At 35.2% G+C, this 19959-nt stretch overlaps 1 protein-coding gene across 1 annotated transcript in view; it reads left to right on the top strand.

Annotated features, from left to right (window-relative positions):
* DENND1B (DENN domain containing 1B) overlaps window positions 1–19959 on the top strand; it is a 223246-nt gene that overhangs the window by 112686 nt on the left and 90601 nt on the right. Inside the window, exons 10-12 of the mRNA XM_055144664.1 lie at window positions 5392–5492; window positions 13827–13872; window positions 17551–17652. Of these exons, the coding sequence (XP_055000639.1) occupies window positions 5392–5492; window positions 13827–13872; window positions 17551–17652 (249 nt within the window). The remainder of the gene's footprint in view (window positions 1–5391; window positions 5493–13826; window positions 13873–17550; window positions 17653–19959) is intronic.

Raw genomic sequence — 19959 nt, 5'->3', positions numbered from 1 at the left:
TAAGAATATAGTTGCAAAAACTCTGTTGTTTTTAAACATCATGTTCCTACCTTTTTGTTTGACTTAAACATTTAATACAAATTTAAATATATTTAAACAAATGATTTATTAATGCTTTCCAGTAAAATATGTTTATATTCCATAAGGAATTTAGCACATTTCCCCTTTGCATCAATTTATTCGGTGTATCTACAGTTTTATACTACTTAAATTTCTGAATTAAATATTGGTCTAGTTTAAAAAATCAAATAGAGTCTCTAATACACATTTTTTTGCATTTTTATGTATAAATGCTTTCCTAGGGGACATGAATCTGCCCCTCAGAAATTAACATAAACTCTAGTTAAAGGGTGTAGTTCTACATAAGAATGAGGTACAATTTGACTGAGAGATATAGAGATTAGGATACTGGGAGAATGTGTCAATATGATATCTTTATTTGTAAAGTGTGTGGATCAGAATTGAGCCATTTTGCAGTCACTATACTAGATGGATTATATTTTTGCTCTTTCTTTGTCATCTGATAATATTGGTCCCCAACACTTGAACATTAAAATGGCTTAAAGCATTGCTTAGTTTTCATAGGAAACTAGTTTTCTTTAATAAAGTTTTAGAACAAGGAATAAATGAGATTTCAGATCACAGAGAAAACTTTGTTTGGATTTCCAACTTAAGAATAGTTGTAGCTGCATATTGAGGTGATAACTTGTCAGTGTTTTCTTGTTCTTATATTTTTTATACTTTCTGAGAGAATGTTCTTTTGGTTTTCTTCAGACTGTGATGCCAGGAGAAAGTTTTGCAAATTGGATCTCTATCACAAACTTTAAAGTCCTTGAATAAGGTCAATTGTTCTTATTTATGTGAGAGACATATTCTCCATCATATAATAAGGATAAAGTATTTTTTGCAGTAATTATTATTATTAGAAGTTTATAGTCCTTTAATACAGGCTTTTAGTGCAGTGGGTAGGGCATTTGCCTTGCATACCACTGACCTAGGTTAGATCTCCAGCATCCCTATATGGTTCCTGGAGAAATTCCAGGAGTAATTTCTGAGCACGGAGCCAGGAGTTACCCCTGTGCGTAGTCACTGATATGGCCCCAAAACAAAATAACATGTCCTAATTATAATTCCCATTATAATGGGAATTTGAGGGATCTTTTTAAATTAAAAGACACTATAAAATAATGGTTATTATATCCTGGAGGCTCCCTGGATTGGTATACTGGCTTTACCATTTTCAAGCTGTGGTCTTAAGAAATTGATTTTAATTTGTCTTGGAGACTTGATCTGAGCAATGAGTGTGGAAGTAGAACCTATTTCATAAGGTTGTTGTGAGGATTAAATCCTGAGTACGTGAAGTTCTCGGCATAATGCCTGATGTACAGTAAGCATTATCTAAATGTTTGCTCTTACTTTAAGACCCAGGTCTTGGAATTCCATGTGCTTTCTCTACTGCCAACTTTCATTGTCATATTTCTTTCTCTGCTTTGACAGGCCCCAGTTCTTATATAATTTTATATATTCATTTCATAATTGCAATCTTTAGGAGATGTGTATTCCCATTGCTTGCTTTTTTTTTGAATTGGTCATTAGTTTGGGATTTTTATCAGTTCAAAAAATTTGTGAAATATGTTTTGTGAAATTATGTGTGCATTGAAATATCTATATGCAATTTAACAGATGATCATGAATTTTTCTCACACTTTTGGTAAATTTTTTTTTCTTTAAAAATTATGAAGATGTATTACTCATTTTACTTTCAGGGAAGAATACCAGGATATAATCTAACTCAAACCAAGAAATTCTGGTACTTGTTTTCCAGAATAACCACAAACCAGACATAGATTCTTGGATAATTCTTGTCCAAGTAAATGTGATTGTCACTTTCCTTTACTTTTAAAGAATGACTATATCATAAATAATTTAAAAGTAAGAATTTTTTGGCCTGCTTTATAAATTGATCCCATTTTAAACTTTATTTAGCAAACTGAACTTGTAAAATATGTAGTTTCTCATTCCTGATTACATAGTTTATCAGAGTTCTCATGGAAGATTTATTGTGACTGTTAGCACTTCCCTTAAAGGTATGGGCAGATCTTACCTCAGAAAGTTGAGAGACTTTGCCTGGTCTCAGAGACTGAGCTGTCTGAAGACTCCTCCCTCTAAAGGCACAGTATTTGCCTCCCTTATTCCAGTTGGGTCTCAGTTCAAATGACACAAGGTCTGTCAGATTTGTTTCTAATCCTCCCCTGTAAAATAGCCTCATTGTCACTCTATCCTCCCACTGTGCCTTAGGTTTCCTCACAGAATTCACTCCTGACTGACAATATATCTTGTTTGTTTATTGTTTCCTTTCCTAGTCTGGAAACTATGTAAGGTCCATAAAAATAGGGGCTCATTCTGTTAAATGCTGTGTTTGTGTTGCCTGTTTGAGATTTATAAGAGCTCATAATAGGTATTCAGATTTTTTGTTAAGTAAATTATTATAATTTTCCAGCTGTACAGTTACCTGTACTTTGAAGCATCTAGAAATAATCTTTGGGTGCGTTTTGAAAGTGGTCTGAATTGCAGTCTAGTTGAAGCATTCTGTTGACCAGGTGTATGGAAAAAAAATCCCTAATGTTACTAAGGATATAAGGTGTCAAAATTCTTCTGGTAAGAAAAGAGAATGTTAGATTAATCTTAGAAATCTTCGGTATGTACTTCCAGCATGTACTTCTCCTTTTAAAGATTAGGAGCCTGAGGTCTAGCTGTATTTATGATCAGCTGTGCTTCTTAGTAACACAGGCCCCGAGTTCATCTTTCATTCTATAACTATATAACTGGTCTTAATTCCTTGTAAATTTAATTTTCTTGACTTAATCTTCTGCAAAGTATATGATCCGATAATATTTTCTCTTTTTTAATCATATTTCGTACTTTTCGGTAGGTGTGTGGATTTTTTTTTTGTTATCTTTCCTACCTTCTATGGAAATATCCACTTGAAATCTTACATGAAACAGAATCAGTATTTGTGAAAGCAGATTCCTTAGATTTCTACCCAAACCTGAAACTTTTGCTGTATTGCTCTAAATATTTTGTTCTATTTAGGTTGGTCAGAAACTGAATGGGAAGAGGGTAGCACTTTTATATCTTTCTGACATTGTTCCCTTACATATAAAAAAATTACAAATACCATAATCTCTCTTTTTTGATAGATATTGATTAGCAGAGATAACCCTCTGCCAAATGTTGGCAGTTGCAGAAAATATCTGCTTCTCATCACAGTAAATCATCCTCTAAGTGACCCATCAAATTCATCAGTATTATGTCTTCATTTGCAAATGATTCATAACTTCATTTAAAGAGGCCCACTATAGAGAAAAAGGAAAGTTATTTATATATATTGCTTTTAATAGGGAACTTTGGACTTTAGGTATGTCCAAGAGAAAATGAGCCCTTAGATATAATTTCTGATTGAGAATGGTTTTTTCCTCTTATTATTACTGTCTTTCAACAATGAAGAAGAAATTTTTAAGGTTTTGAATGAAATGTTTTTATGTGTTATTCATGTTCAGGTTGAAAAACTGAATAAATTACCTGCCTGGCAAAGCTGTATAAGTCCTTGTAGCCTAGTAATTGACTGAGGATAGAAAAAATTAAAACAGACTTAAAGATCCCTAATTTACAGCTGGGAAGCACCTGAAAGCTCTAGAATTTGACATGAGTTAGAACCATCCCATGTTCATTTCCTTCTAGTTGAAAAGAGATAAATAAATGTGTGGTCTTACGGTTAAATAGAAGTATTTGAATGCCTCCTAGTGGTATATTGTGTGCTCTAATTAAGGAATATAAAATACTTATTGAAGGAATATTGTAAGTAAGCTATTAATACTTGTAAGTACTAAGTACTAGAAGTCTTTATAAATTCAATGAAAATATTTATCTTTACCATAGTAATTGGTTGAAAATATATTGTAAAATATATGCTACATATGAAAAAGTTGAGTAGACTTTACTTTTTTATATTTTAAAATTAATCAAAATTTAGTTGTGGCTGGAATGGTAGTACAGTGGGGAGGGGGCTTTCGTTGCACACTGCTGACTTGGGTTTGATCCCCAGCATCCTATATGGTTTTCCAAATCCATCAGGAGTGATTCCTGAACGTAGAACCCCAGGAGTAGCTTCTGCACATCTCTGGGTGTGGCCCAAAAATCAAAAGTAAATAAATATAAATTTAGTGGTACTATTTTACTCATAAATATAGGTGTATGTTGCTATTAAAATAAGATTGCTTTGTTTACGTTTATCTTTTAAAATTAATTTAGTCATGTATGCAAGTTCTAAATTTAATGTGTAATAAAAAAGGTGTAATGGTTTACAGCAAGTGTGTGATTAAATTCAGGTAGTTTTAGCTTTAAATTCTCATTTCATTTTTAGCTTATTCAATTACTTTCAAATATGGACTGTTCCAAAGGTTTAAAATACTGAATGCTGATTTATTAATTGTTTTTAGTGCTTAAAATATAATTATAAACATATAGAAAGCCGCTTGGAAAGAATTCTGGTGAGGGTCAATAGGAGTTAGAAAAAAAGTGATTTTCCTTTGTCATGCATTAAAAAATATTTAATTAACCACTTGCCCAAACAAAACAATTAAAATGGCAATTACCTTTAAAATAGCAACATTGTAATTGCAGCTGTTGTGATATAAAGCTCGGAAACAAAATGTTAATCTGAAATGAACAGTTTAAATATGAGATTATGATATACTTGGCTTCCTGCAGTACAGCTGTCAAGCTTGGGCAGTCCGCTGGTCAATGGTGACATCCTATGTGTCAGTGAACACAGTCTCCTGATACCATAACCCGCAGTTCACACATTACTGAAGCTCCAACTGTCGAACATTCAAGTCCCCTGGTATTACTGCAGCTTCCAGACTCTCCTGACTGGCTCATGTTTCATTCTTTGGCAATTTGCCCTAATGATATCCCTCAGGAGCTTTCAGCCTCTCTCCCTTTCCATATTTAATCGTGGCGTATTAATCTGAGTGATGCGCAAACTGTGCTGCACAAATTGTCGTTTCCTGCAGCTTCCCTTAGATGCTCACCTGATCTTTCAGTTTCACTTTTATTTATGTTCCGAGGTTTGACCCCAAACACTCTTATTTTCAGACGGTTCGAATTGCCTCTTAAGGATCCCGGGAAGCCGCTGGTGCCATGCAGCTATTTTTCGGAGGGTCTGGGAGGCACGGGACTTTTCAATATGCAGAATTGGAGAATATGATGTGATTTATGTTGTTAAGTAAATTGTTTTTGTGATGATTATTAATCTGTCATAACCTCGCATGCCGCGTTGGTCAGGCGCACCAGCGGCTACTTACCGTTGTTTCCTTTCCCACACCTCAGTTAACTGCCTGTCTCCACGGATCCGCTGCCCTGCTCTACCCCATGTACTGGCAGCACATTTACATCCCAGTGCTGCCACCACACCTGCTGGACTATTGCTGGTAAGCTGACGTCGGCCAGGCCCCTTGCTGTCCATCCAGGTTCGAGAGCGAGGAAGTGCCCTTGCTCCAGAGCCTGGGCTGCTCGTGTCCGGGGTGGGAATGAAATATCTGAACTTGATCTAGAGATCACTGATGGTATTCTCAACAGGTGCTGCAGACGACGGCCAGAGCGGTTCTTGCCAAAGGAACCAAAAATTTTGATGACAAAGTTGTAGATTTTGTGGCTCCCCCCCCATCTCCTGCATTTAGATAATTAAGTACATAAACAGTAAATAAAATCTGGGTCTTGGTTGCGAAAACTGTACAGAAGTCGAAGTCACAGGAAATCCGTTACTGCACGTGTCAGAATTTGTCTGCTAACTTGCTTCAGTCCCAGCACACCCCTCATCTCTCAGTAACTCCCTGAGTCCCACATTTCAGTGAGGAATTACCTCTCGTATAGGGATTCCCCGAGTTTCTGTTTTAAATCAAAGTCTAAGCCCTACTCTGCTATGAAAGGCACCATTGAAAAGTGTTGGGAGTAATTCTGAAAAGCTTCCGTGCATTAGAAACAACTCCCAGTTACCTCACCCTATCTGAGCTAAGCGCTGCCTCTAGGACTGCACTGTTCTGTGCCATTGTGTCCTCTCATAGTGGAACTAAACTAGGATGAGAACCTTAGGACCTCCACCTGAACCCTAGGGCAGGCAGCCATCTTCACTGCACACTCCCTTTCTTCAGATACGGCTTAATTTTTAAGACAGTTGAGAATCTTCCCTCTAAACCATGCAAGTACATATATATAGCATACATACAAGGAATTAATTTTAACAGTGATATATTTGTATAAGTCACAATAATATTGTTTTTAAAAGGCTCTTTAGAATCAAAGTATTTCTCTTTGTTTTCTTTGGGGGGGAGGGTGGGGCACACCAGCAGTTCTCAGGTATCACTTCTGGGAGACTCTAGGGACCACATGGGATGCCAGGTATCAAATTTGGGTGGCCATGGGCAATGCAAGTGCCCTACCTTCTTTTTTTTTTTTAAAAAATTGTTTTTAATTGAATCACCATGAGATACGGTTGCAAAGCTTTCATGATTGAGTTTCAGTCATACCATGATCAAACACCCATCCCTCCACCAATGAGCATTTTCCACCACCAATCCCCAGTATCCCTCCCATCATCCCTACCCCATCCTGCCCCTTCTTTTTGGCAGTCACCTTGCTTCTTTCTCTCTACTTTTTTTTTTTTTTTGCTTTTTGGGTCACACCCAGCGATGCACAGGGGTCACTCCTGGCTCTGCACTCAGTAATTACCCCTGCCGGTACTCAGGGGACCATATGGGATGCTGGGAATCGAACCTGGGTCGGCCGCGTGCAAGGCAAGTGCCCTACCTGCTGTGCTATCACTCCAGCCCCCTTTCTCTCTACTTTTGAAACGCCTTATCTTCTGAACTCTCTCTGGTCCCCAAAATATTTCTTTAACTTTCTTATTTTGTAAAAAGCTAATCACTTAGAATACTAAATTTAACATTAGATGTTTACTATTAAGCTTTTATGACTGGTTTTTCTTAAGTTTTATGATTAGTCCTTTGCAGAACTACTGATTGTAATGACAACACACACATATGCCCGCAGATTGATTGTACCAATATGTTGTATATGTCCACAGCATGATAATATTGTTAGTTTTGATAATGCTGTGAAGTTGGTTCCCAGTAAACTACCGCTGCTATTTTTCCCTTTGAGTTCTGGAAAGGAGCTAACGGTTTGGCAGGAGACTGTTTAGTTAATGAAGTTTATTTATATTGAGAAATGCCATACACACAATCAAAGTAAAGTTAGATAAATAAGTTCTTTCGGTATTCATTTTTGAGTTTTTTTTCATGATAGAATATCTAGAATGCATCCTTAAAGTTAGAAACCGTATTTATGTTAACAGATGCATCTACATCTTTGCACTTGGCATTCAGTAATTGAAACATCTAGTCAGCATAGTTTTTACAAATGTATTGGAAAATATATATGACTCAATATTTATACTATCAGTCATCTGAAAACTAATACAGGTTTAGTGTATTTTGTTGGATATAATGTTAATGTCATTTAAATTATTAAGATGTTCTGTTTAAGAGGAAATATCTCTAAGTTCAATTGTCATGGTTATACATTAAGACTTTAAAAAATATTGTTAATTTAGAAGCTGTTCTTTGATTTAAGTAGTTTTGTGTTAAACTGTTCCAGAGATTTGTATTAAATCTTTCTAAATATAAGAAAGTATACCTTCCTTATACTTTCTAGTCTTGCTATTGAGTTGGGCTTTTTTCTTTTCTCTCTGTCTCTGTCTCTCTGTCTCTGTCTCTGCCTCTCTCTCTGTCTCTGCCTCTCTCTCTTCCTCTCTCACACCTGTTTGATTTCTGGGCAACACCTGGCAGTGCTAAGGGCTCAATCCTGGCCCTGTGCTCAGTGATCACTCCTGTGCTCAGGGAACCTTTTGGGGTGCTGGGGATCAAACAGAAGTCAGCTATATGCAAGGTAAGCACTTTCACCCTTGTATTATCTTGCTGACTGTCTGCCCCCACCTTTTCTTTTTTTTTTTTTAATATTTAAGTTAAGTTCCTGAATTTTTTTTACTAGTTTCTAACCTCTGAAATAACATTTAGAACAAGTACTGAGAACTTTGTTTCCAGACACTTACCTGGTGCAGAGAGTTCATCAGTGAAAAATCAAACAGGGACTTTTCTGAAACAGGGAGTTAGATGAAACTTCCTGAATCTTAAGGTCTGAATGAGAGGGCTTGTTTCCTGTCACACATATGATATAATGTGTGCAATGGATAACATAATATGATTTTTATGTATTATGGTCTTTTTTCCCAGGGACTGTTTAAGATGGCACTTTCACTGCAGAAAATTCTATAGGCCAAACTATTCTGGGGAAAACGGTTTTCTTCGTTTTGTTCCTATTTGCCTGTTTGCAAATGATTTTAGAATCATACTGATTTGTATATAAAAGTAAAAAAAATAGGGAATGTATAGCGCTTAAATTCATTTTTTAATTCATTTTTTAAAATATAGAAATATTTATTTCTACTCTAGGAAATTATTTCAGAGAGGCTTGCAAGGGTTATGTGTGTTTCCTCTCTTTTTAAAATTGAGATGCTGTGGCTTACAGTGCTGTGATGTGGCTTACAATCAATGATGATTGCTCATGAACATCATCAGTCCCAAGACCACACCCAGCTTTACACCACACCCACCACACACAGGTTTTCCACTCTGTAAGATGAGGGGAGCTTTGCACATTCTGGAGTAGTCCAGTCTTCTTGAAGAGAATTGTTTTATACCTGGTATCTCTGGTGTGGTATTGGCTGTGGAGAGCCATAATGCCATCTTGTGACCATGAGCAAATATCACATCTTGGCCTACTGATAAAGCCATGCCTCATTCGTTCATTTACACATCACTTAGCGAACACTAATTTACTAAGTTATGGGAAACTTTGTTTTTTTGAGCCATATGTAGTGCTTAATGAGCCCAAGGATTCTATTCCTGTGAGCGATCTCTCTATTCCAGATTATGAGAATTTAATGTCATAAGTAAGACTTAGTTTCTGTAGAAGGAATTCATATGTACACATATGGCCACAGAGTGCACACTCATGTACATTTATACATACATGCAAGACCAGAGTATTGCTGCAAACTTGATGCTTCTATCAGAGAACTATAAAACAAATTTGGGGAGGATCACATAGAAAGCACTGTCCCACGCTTGTAAGTAGTAGGATAAAAGTGATAATCATTTGCAGTTTTCCCTTAACCTAGCAGGAAAGTGGAAAATGGGGAGTTTTTATTTAACAGGTACAAAGTTTGTTATACAAGCTGATTAAGTTTTAGAGAGTGGTGGTACAACACTGTATTCGTAATGAACAGTACTGTATTGTAGGCTGAGATATTTGTTAAAAGGCCACATCTTGTGTTAGCTATTCTTTTGAGAAAGAAAGGGAACTTTGATGTGGTTAGTCTGTGCTGTTGTTCTTGACCTTTCAGAGTTCTTTGCACACCATGGAGGTAGTGTGACTCCAGTAGCAGTGAAATGATTATTTTCATTATTTGTTTATGAATGGAGTGTCACTTAATAAATTAGGCTTATCTGACTCTTCTTTCCACGAACGAGGTAGATTCAGCTTGTAAGAAAATAGTGCTTAAAAAATAATAAGAAAATTATACTGTTTAGGCCAGTACTTAAACTTTTCCACAATGTGACCCCTTTGACCCGAGATATTTTACAAAAATGCAGGTATATAGGTATATAAAATTAAACATAGAGAAGAATTATTTACTGGTAATAAATAAGAGAGAGAGATTTATTTTAAAACAAATGTTTAAGACTTTTTTTGTGGCCTCTACATTCAGTTATGCTGGGTTGCAATCAACAGTTTAAGAAGCTTAAGTTTAAGCATAACCTAAAGCTTTAAGTTTAAGCTTAAATTTAAGGCAATCCACAGTTTAAGAGATGTTGACTACCCTAAGGTGGGGTGTAGACTACTGTAAATTGTAGGGGTCTGTGTTATATTCACCTGTAACAGTGATTGCTGTCAGAAACTCACAGAAAAGCTCTATCATGTAGTATTTATTTTTTGAATAAAAATTAATTGCTACATAAAATAAGCTGCATTCATAATAGAGCCTTTGTATCCTATCTTTGTAAAGTATAACTTCATTGACATAAAGATCTAGGACAGCTTTGCACATGGATGATAAAACATCTGTGTTGCCAGGAATTTCTTCCTGACTTTTTCACACCCTAATCTAATTGGGAGATTTCAGCTGGGGTTGCAAAATTACTTTGCATGAGATTTGGCTGATTTAATATTAGGATGTGTACAGTCTAGTTTTCATCAGAAAGAAAAATCAATTAAATATTCTGTAAAGTACCATAATTATTTTAGGAAATTGTACCTTAGATTAATAATGTTGTCAGTTCTAACATCTGTATGTTTTGGATTTTACAGAAATTAGTGAGAGGAAAATGTAAAAGTAGCTAGAGATCCTGTAGAGAATGTTCTAACTGATTGTTAATTTCTGCACAGAAACTCTTTGTCGCGTGTTTTAGTTCTATAGTTTCTGTAATTGTTCATTTCCGTGTTTCTCAACCTTTTCACAGCTGTTCTCTCAGTCTCTTCTCTGTTATCTTTACTTTCTACTTCCTTCCGTGGCTTCTGATCTTATGCTGTGACCCCTCATTTATGTGATTTTTCACTTGTTATCCCTGTGGAATACCTTGGGACTTGGAGGGGGTGGAGGGACGTTTGAGAAATGCTTGTGTATATCTCAAAGTGGTAACTAGCTTTTGTGAAGGGTTTTTTTTTTTCTCTTTCCTTTTTTTTAAATTTTAATTTGTGTGTCACCATGAGATACAAAGTTACAAAGCTGATCATGGTTGGGTTTCAGTCACAGAGTGTTTCAACACCTGTCTCTCCACCAGTGTATATTTCCCACCACCATTGTCCCCGTTTTACCTCCTACCATCCTTCCCCAAGCCAGACTCTATGGCAGGCACTTTCCTTCTTTCTGTCTTAGTCTCTCTCTGTCTCTCTCTGTCTCTCCTCCTATTGAAGTATTATGGTTTGCAGTACAGGTACTGAGAGGTTATCATGTGTCTGTTTTCAGCATGCATTACTTATCCAGGGTGATCATTTCCAACTATCTTTGTCATGGTGGTCCCTTCTCTATCCCAACTACCTTCTCCCCCAGCATTTGAAGTAGGTTTCCAATCACGGACAATCTTCCTGGCCCTTGTTCTACTGTTCTTGAGTATTAGTCTCATATTATTCCTGCTTTTTTAAAAAAAATCCCATAAATGAGTTTGATCATTCTATGTCTATCCCTCTCTTTCTGACTCTTTCACTCACCTTATTATTTTCCATAAGCAAGTTTCATAACTTAATTTTTCCTAATAGCGGAATAATATTTCATTGTGTAGATATGCCAAAGTTTCTTTGACACAAATGGCCAAAAGACACATGAAAAAATGCTGTACCTCACTAATCATCAGGGAGATGCAGACAGTGAGATATATCTCACCATAGAGACTGACACACATCAAAAAGAACAAGAACAACCAATGCTGGTGTGGATGTGGGGAGAAAGGGACTCTTCATTGTTGGTGGAAATGCTGACTGGTCCAACCTTTTTGAAGAACAATATGGGCATCCTCAAAAAGCTAGAAATTGAGCTTTCATATGAAACAGCAATATCACTTCTGGAAGTTTGTACCTTGGGGGCCCAAAAACACAGCAGAAATGCCATCTGCATGTCTGTGTTCATTGCAGCACCATTCATAATCTGGAAACAACCTAAATAAATGCCTGAGAGCAGATGACTGCTTTCACGAATTTTTAAAACTATTGTTTTAGATAGATTTCAGGGGGTGGACTTGATGATTTAACTTCAGTGACAGAGCACGTGCCTTCTGTATGTGAGGCTCCGAGTGCCATCCTTGTATACGGTTTTTCAAGCATCACATGGAGTAATTCCTGAGTGCAGAGCCAGGAGTAAGCCTTGAGTATAGACAGGTCTGCTATATCTTTTGCCATATATATATGAAACCAATTACTTTAAATGATAAAGTTAATTTAAAAAGCATATGGAATAAAAAGACAGCTGGAAATTGAATAACTAAACAAAAAGAAATACTGAATGCACTAAGAAGAAGAAAATACGAACTTCAACAGTTTTTGTGAACAATTTTTTTTTGTGAAGTCTATGTATGTATTAATGACTTGCCAACCTTAAATAAATGTGGCGGCACTGTTTGAGATTTCTTTGAAAACTGTTGATCTGTTAGAAGACCTGTCAGGTTTTCTGTGTTACTAATTCTCTATACTAAAACGGACATGTAGAAATTTGAATATACCCATTCTAATAATAACCATTGTACTTGGAAAATTACACAAATCCTCTGATACATAAGCTGATATATTTTATTGATAGATATTGTTTGCATTAAATAAAACAAGTATTGCTATTTATTTGACTTTTCCTTAGGGCTATGCCTGACTAGATGTTAGTAGGTGGGGTGTTGCTCTTGGCAGGGCTCTGGAAACCATTTGTTATGTGGATCTAACCCAAGGGCCAGAAGGATTGGTCCACAGTTGCAAGCCTACCTGAAATGCCAGGGGAGAAGGCAGATGTGATAGGGAAGGGACCACCATGACAAGATAAAAGCTGTGTTCCAGCCCTTTGAGCCTTGCTCCAGCCTCACAAATGTTAGCTTTTAAGTGACTGTTTACCTACATATCTTCTGTTACCTTAGTAGCCATCTGTCAATTCTCAAATATGCTAAAATTTAAATTTTGAAATGTGAAATTAAATTTCTTCTATTTTATAGGAAACATTTAAAAACTTACTAATAAGTCTGATTTCATATGTTGAAAAATATTTTAATGTCTTTATTTTCTGCTGGAGTAAAAGAACTTCAGAGCCAGGCTCCTAGCTCAGTTCTTGGTACCTGGTGTTCTTTAGATACTGTGTGTTAAATTAATTATTTCCATATCATTTTCAACATGAGTAATTTTAAATTTAATTGGTTGCTTTACTAAAAAATAAAGTGGAATAAATGTGAATTGATAAAATTGAAATAAAAGATGGCAAGAGAGCTCAGAAATAAAATGAAAACAGTAGGGGAGGAACTTGTTTATCTTTGCATCTGGTGCCTACTGTCACAAAAAAATTATTTTGTTATAAAAATGACACATTGACTAAAAGGATGTGGCATCAAAGGTGGTATGAAACAGTGACAAAAAAAAACTATAGAAATGGGGTTGGAGTGATAGCACAGTGGGTAGGGCGTTTGCCTTGCACGCGGCCGACCCGGGTTCAAATCCCAGCATCCCATATGGTCCCCTGAGCACCGCAAGGAGTAATTCCTGAGTGCAGAGCCAGGAGTAACCCCTGTACATCACCGGGTGTGACCCCAAAAATAAAAATAAACTATAGAAATTAGAATCTAACTAAAAAAAGGTGTGTCAAAGAAATGTAAATAAATTTTGGGGGGATATTATTGGATATTAAGTATGTGGAAAAAGCAACAGACTGGGTTAAATTCTATTATTTTTCTTAAATAAAGACTTTAGTGCATTGCAACTTCTGATCTAATTATAAATGATTAAAAAATATAAACCAACCTGAAATATAATTAGCGACCTCTGTGAGATTTATATATTGAATGATTTTGAATATCTATAATGTGCTGTTAAGTTTACAAATTCAGAATTAAGCATGCTATTCTTTATATTGCTTTGATTTTGATAAAGATAAAATCTGATTACATGCATATTTTTTAATGCAGTGCTCCAATGCCATACCTGATTGGAATACACTGCAGCCTCATAGAGGTAAGTAACTCAGACCTGATATGGTGATTAATGAATTCATAATCATAATAGTGAAAAAATAATGATTTTTTGTCTGGAGGCCATGCCAGTGGTGTTCAACGGCTACCTCTGGCTCTCTGTCCAGAGTTTATTCCTGGCGATGCTCAAAGGACCATGTGCAATGTTGGGAATTGAGGCTGGGTCAACGGTATGAAAGGCATGAGCCTTAACCCCTGAATTATCTCATTGTCTCCAACAGTAATGTTTTTAAAGAATGTAGAGAGAAATGATCAGTTTCATATGTAGAGTATACTTACATGATTATTTTTAGAAAGGTAATATTGAAATAATTTTAGTTTATTTATACTAAATAAGCTTTAATGGCATGAATGCCATGAAAATAGATTATATTTAGTATGTCATATAGTAAGTTATAAATAATGAAAAGTTTGGTACTACATGAGCAGTTTCATGGTACTTAGGTTTTATTATCTGTTAATTTTTCAGATTTGTGTGTAACAAGTCAGAATTTATGTAATTATGTCAGAACTTATATGAGTCATAAAGTAGAAATGTTTTTGTCTTTCAGACTTAATTATTAATGAATTATGATTCATTCTGGTACTATGCTTTTTTAATAAAATGTGGTTTTAATACACCTATCATGAACTTTGAAATTAAAATATAACTTTTAAATTTTTAAAAATTTTTTTGGGGCCTTAAAATGTATCCCTTATACCATTATTGCCTGATTTTGGAAATAAATTTTGTTAGTTGAGTCATCACTATAGTGGAAAACCTTGAATTTGTTTTTTTTTTTAATTTTTTTTGCTTTTTGGGTTACACCCAGCGATGCACAGGGGTTACTCCTGGCTCTGCACTCAGAATTACTTATTCTGGCAATGCTTGGGGGACCCTATGGGATGCTGGGAATTGAACATGTCAGCCATGTGCAAGGCAAGCTCCCTACCCATTGTGCTATCACTCCAACTCCAGAAAACCTTGAATTTTAAACTTGTTGAACTTTGAGTAATCTCAAACTTTGAGATTACCAGAAAGGACAATGTTGGCATCTAAATAAAAATAAGTAAAGGAAAGGCTTGGATCCAAACAAAAGGATACTTACACTTACATAGAGTTAGTGTGCTAGCAGCCTTCAGTTGTTTTCAAATAAGTTTATCTTTCTGCCGGTTGTGCAAATTATACTTTGATTCAGTTTCCAATGAGCAACTTAAATGAGTTAGATTTGATTTTCTTATTAGTTGTTGTAACTCTTCGAAATCGTTAGCTGATTGGGGAAGACCCTGTTATTTTACAACTTTCCAGAACTTATAGGGAAGCGACGCTCCCCACAGGCTGATGCCCCCACAGGAATCCTGCATTGTGGAATTCTGCATGTGCTGTAGTTTGGCATTTTCCTCTGTTTGCAATTGTTAGAGCAATATTATTTTTCTTTGCGTGACCATTAAGAATGAATCTTTAGTGAATTTCCGAGGTAGGTTTGATTTATTTTTAAGACTGTATTCTGAATTGTATAGCATTACATTTTGTTAATGAAATAGTGTGTTTTTAATCAGTCAAAGTAATTGAAAGGACAAATTACATCTAGAAAACATGAATGGATGCTTACTCTGTCATTATCTTGTGTATAAGACTGAAACTTCATTCTTCAGTAGTTTGACTTTTAACAAAAATTTAAGCAGCCATAGTTGACTGTTATGGTCCCGAAGATTATCTGTTTGATTTGAATATTAGTTCCTCTCTTTTCTAAAAGTATATCATAAAGAGTATATAAATTTTATGTAGGTGAAACTATTATGCACAGAAGGATTAGAGTGGGAAGACTTCCAGTCTGTTTTTTAGCCTTCTTATCTTAATTTTGAAGAAAAAGAATTACCTTTTTTGCCTTTCTTATTCTTTTGACATCCAAACAATTTTAGGAATTTCTTAATATAAAAATAGGAGCCACAGAAAGTCGTATGAAGTTATATGCCATTATAACTTTCCACTCCTATTTAGAAAAAACAAACTGAAGTATGATTTGAAGGCAAAGCAAATGAGATATTGATATTATTATGTTTTAATGTTTTTTTTCCCTTTTTTGTGGGGCCATTCTTGGAGCTATTTGGCCATCCATGCCTACAGTCCCCTGCTCGACCATGCTTTGGGCACCGGGTCCACAACCAGTGGTGTTCAGGGGCCAGTTAGTGCACAGACTTGGTCCTTGTGCGCCTGATCTCAGAGCTATCTCACTGGTTGAAACAAAACATTTCTTTAAGTACTTAGAGTGAAGTTTTTTTTCTTGTATATGATCCCCTGAGTGCTGACAAAAGTGATACCTGAGAACAGAGCCAGGAATAAATCCTGAGAACTAATGGGTGTGCCCCCCCCAATTAAAAAATAATCCATTGGTAGAATTATATGATTTATTTAACGTAATTAATAGTTTAAATAGGAAAATTAACATATTAGGATAAAATTTTGATTAAATTCTGATTTACTATCAGTTATCCACATATTGAAGTAGTTTCACTCTTTGACTAGGCTATCAAACAAATAACCCAAATAGTTAATTTGATAGATTGGTATATTTGATATTTTATACTTAAATTCATATGGTGAATAATATTAGAAATATATTTGGCATTACTACCCTTCCTATTATTTTTCTCTTGTTCAATATTCATTCATTTTAACTAATGTGAAAATACAGAGACAACTTTAAACTGAGCTTGCTAATATAGTAATGGTTAATGATTTATGGTAGTCTTTTCTTTTTGGATTTTTTTTCTTTGTGGGTCACACCCAGTGTTACACAGGGGTTACTCCTGGCTCATGCACTCAGGAATTACTCCTTGGAGGTGCTTGGGGGACCATATGGGATGCTGGGAATTGAACCTGGGTCAGCCATGTGCAAGGCAAATGCCCTACCCGCTGTGGTATCACCCCAGCCCCGATTTATGGCAGTCTTGCCTTTGTGTTATTTCATAGACTGTCAGCTAGTTTTGGTATCATTTGAATGAAAATCAGCTGTACAACTTAAAGAATATCAATGTTTGCTGTGCAGTGTGTTAAATTCTTAAATCCTTGTAATACCTATTTGATAGTTAAATTGTATTCCATATCTTCCCAAACTAAGTCCTTTTAAGTCAATGTTTCATTTTAAGTCTTTCTGCCATATAAGCATCTTGTTTTGCTTATTTTTATTTTTTTGTGGGAGAGTAGGGCTGCAGTCTAAAAACCCTATGGGGATTACACCCTAGGCATTGCGCACCCTGACTTTGAACTACAGCCCTAGTACTGAGCTCCCAGGATCTTTTAAAGCATTTTTAGTAGTGAAGGACAAATATTCTCATGCACTGCACTGTAGCACTGTCATCCCATTGTTCATTGATTTGCTCGATTGGGCACCAGTAACGTCTCCATTGTGAGACTTGCTGTTACTGCTTTTGGCATATCGAATACACCACAAGTAGCTTGCCGGGCTCCCTTAGAGGGACGGAAGAATTGAACCCGGTCGGCTGCATGCAAGGCAAACGCCCTACCTGCTGTGCTATTGCTCCAATATTCTCATAAGAAAAAAATAAAATTTGTAACATGGAATTTTTCTTTTTTCCCTCCCCCCCTTATGTTTCTAATGTAGTAATTTTATAAGTAAATATACAGAGATATCTCTTTACTGTTATGTTTTTCCAACAGAGAGTGAAAAATAAATCATTGGAGGATGTGGTTATGTTAAACGTTGATACAAACACCTTAGAATCACCATTTAATGACTTGAACAGTCTACCCAGTGATGTGGTAAGTGAGTTATTTTTTTTGGGCGGGGGGCAAACACATTTATGAATGCATGTCTTCTCCTGGACCCTTGGATTATCAGGAGTTATTTTTTTTTTTACTTTTTCTATCTGCAATAGACGTGTACAGGGTGTGAGAGGAATCAATGTAATTCTATATTTAATACTTCTACCTTTTGGCAGTTGAGGAGATGTTGAATGGAACATCGTATCCTTATTGTAAAAGTAAGATCATAATTAAAAAGCTGGATGCATTCATTAGGCAGAGTTTCTTTAAACATAACTCTCTTCATCTCATCTTAATCATTATATTACAAAGTAGGCATTTCTGTCTGCCTAGTGGCATGTCTTGCAAAAGAATGAGAGAGTTTTTGAAGGCAAGAAGAAGAAGGGGGCCAATTATCGGCTTTTGCTTCCCTGCCACCTGCCAGTGCCTTTCCTTTTAATTAATGATCTGATGGCACTGGTCAATATAATAAGAAATGCTTGTACAGTTGGGGTCAGAAAATTCTGGCTTTGATCTCTCTCAACTTTCTGAAACATTTATTTGTTTTCTCTAAATTATTTCAGTTTTATTTTAATCTTTTCTATCCTGCTGAGGGCCACAAAAATGAAAACCTACACTGTTTGTCATTTGCTTTGGCATTGCAAAGACTGCTTACTTAGAATTCTATTTGTAAATTAAACTGCAAGCCCAGTTTGTCATAAAAGACATCTGATCCTTTTGAAATGACGAAAACTGTCTTTTGTCTGTAAAGGCTGATAAATTAAGTGCCAGTTTTCTTTTGGTCTTTGATCTTGCAGAGAGTTTCTGTGTGTGTGTGTGTGTGTGTGTGTGTGTGTGTGTGTGTGTGTGTGTGTGTATGCTCGTGCGCGCGTGTGTGTGTGTTTCTGTGGCATATATAGAATATATTCTGTATTTCATCTTAAATAGCCCCTAAAGTGCATGTTCCACCCCCCGTTAATATTCCTTGAAACAGGGAAAGAAAGCAGAGCAGTATATCTTTCTGTGCACATTTTAATGGCTATTTACAGATATCTCTCCTTACTACATACACAGTTCTAAGTAAATATAGGACTTCACTGAAACAATAATTTTTCTTTCAAGAACATTAAAATTGAGAATAAAAGGCCTTCATAATGTACTTTTTTTAAATACTGACTGAAAGTACTTTGAAATCATTATTAAGGTGTTTCAAATGTGAATCTGAAAAATCAAACCACTACTACTAATCTTCATGTTTTTATCATTAGTGGTAAGGAAAATATTTTAATGCAAAAATATCAGATAATTTATCCTCAAAAGTAACCTAAAATATTTGTTGACTTGTAAGCAAATTAAATTGTACACTTTTATCATACTGTAGTAAAATTTATGCCATTTATGAATAAATCCAAACCCGGGCCAGTGAAGAATTTGTATTACCTTTAGCTCATTAAAACTGGATCCCCTCATTATAAAAAAAAAAACTTTACAGAAGCTGCTAGAAGTGATAGAATTATTCATTTTGAAATCCATAAAAATACTGGTAAGAGAAATAGTTATAAAAATAAAGTCCCAACTTTTGAGAATGTTTTCTTATGTGCTTTATATTTCCTTCCTACTGTTAATACATTAAATAAAAAGGGTTGTTTTTTTTCTGATGTAGAGAAAGGAAGAAGAAAGCAACTTTTTATGTTATATTGAAATTTTATATTGAGTCTCTGATTATTTTTGAGAAAAATGTATTATGGTAATTTTTTGATGGGTGGTTCTTTAATAGAAAAATACTGTTTTCCTAGTCTTATTAGTGAGGTACTAAAACAATTAAGCATATGAAGAAATTAGCCAATTTTTACAAAATAGAACCTAAAAATAAATAAAATGACAGAATAGACTATCTCATGATTTACTTATAAGGAACTATTGACTAAATATAACTGAAATATTAAACTATGTAGGTAAAAGGAATACTGCAAAGCAGTGCAGATATTACTATGTATATGTTTAAAATTAAGGACTGTAGATTTACAGACAGATCAGAAGAATGAATCAGAATATTCTCATGTAGAATTAGATTGTTTACTGAAAGTACTAGATGTTTAAAAATTAGTCATTTAAAAAATATGTTAGTTGATTGTTTACTCCATCTCTAATAATTAATTCCTAGCATCAGTTTTTCAAAGCACTCTCTTAGAGTTTCATAGTGAAGTATTTCATCATATTTCTATAATTGTAAAGGTCTTCAATGAGATGTGTTAATATCATTAATTATCTTACTGAAATTTTTTGACTAATATAATTTTATTAGTGAATCAACTGATACCTATA

This window comes from Sorex araneus, chromosome 7 (genome assembly GCF_027595985.1).
Source record: "Sorex araneus isolate mSorAra2 chromosome 7, mSorAra2.pri, whole genome shotgun sequence".
NCBI lineage: Eukaryota > Metazoa > Chordata > Mammalia > Eulipotyphla > Soricidae > Sorex > Sorex araneus.
Note: the sequence above shows the minus strand (reverse complement) of the source record. Positions and strands in the feature narration are given on the sequence as shown.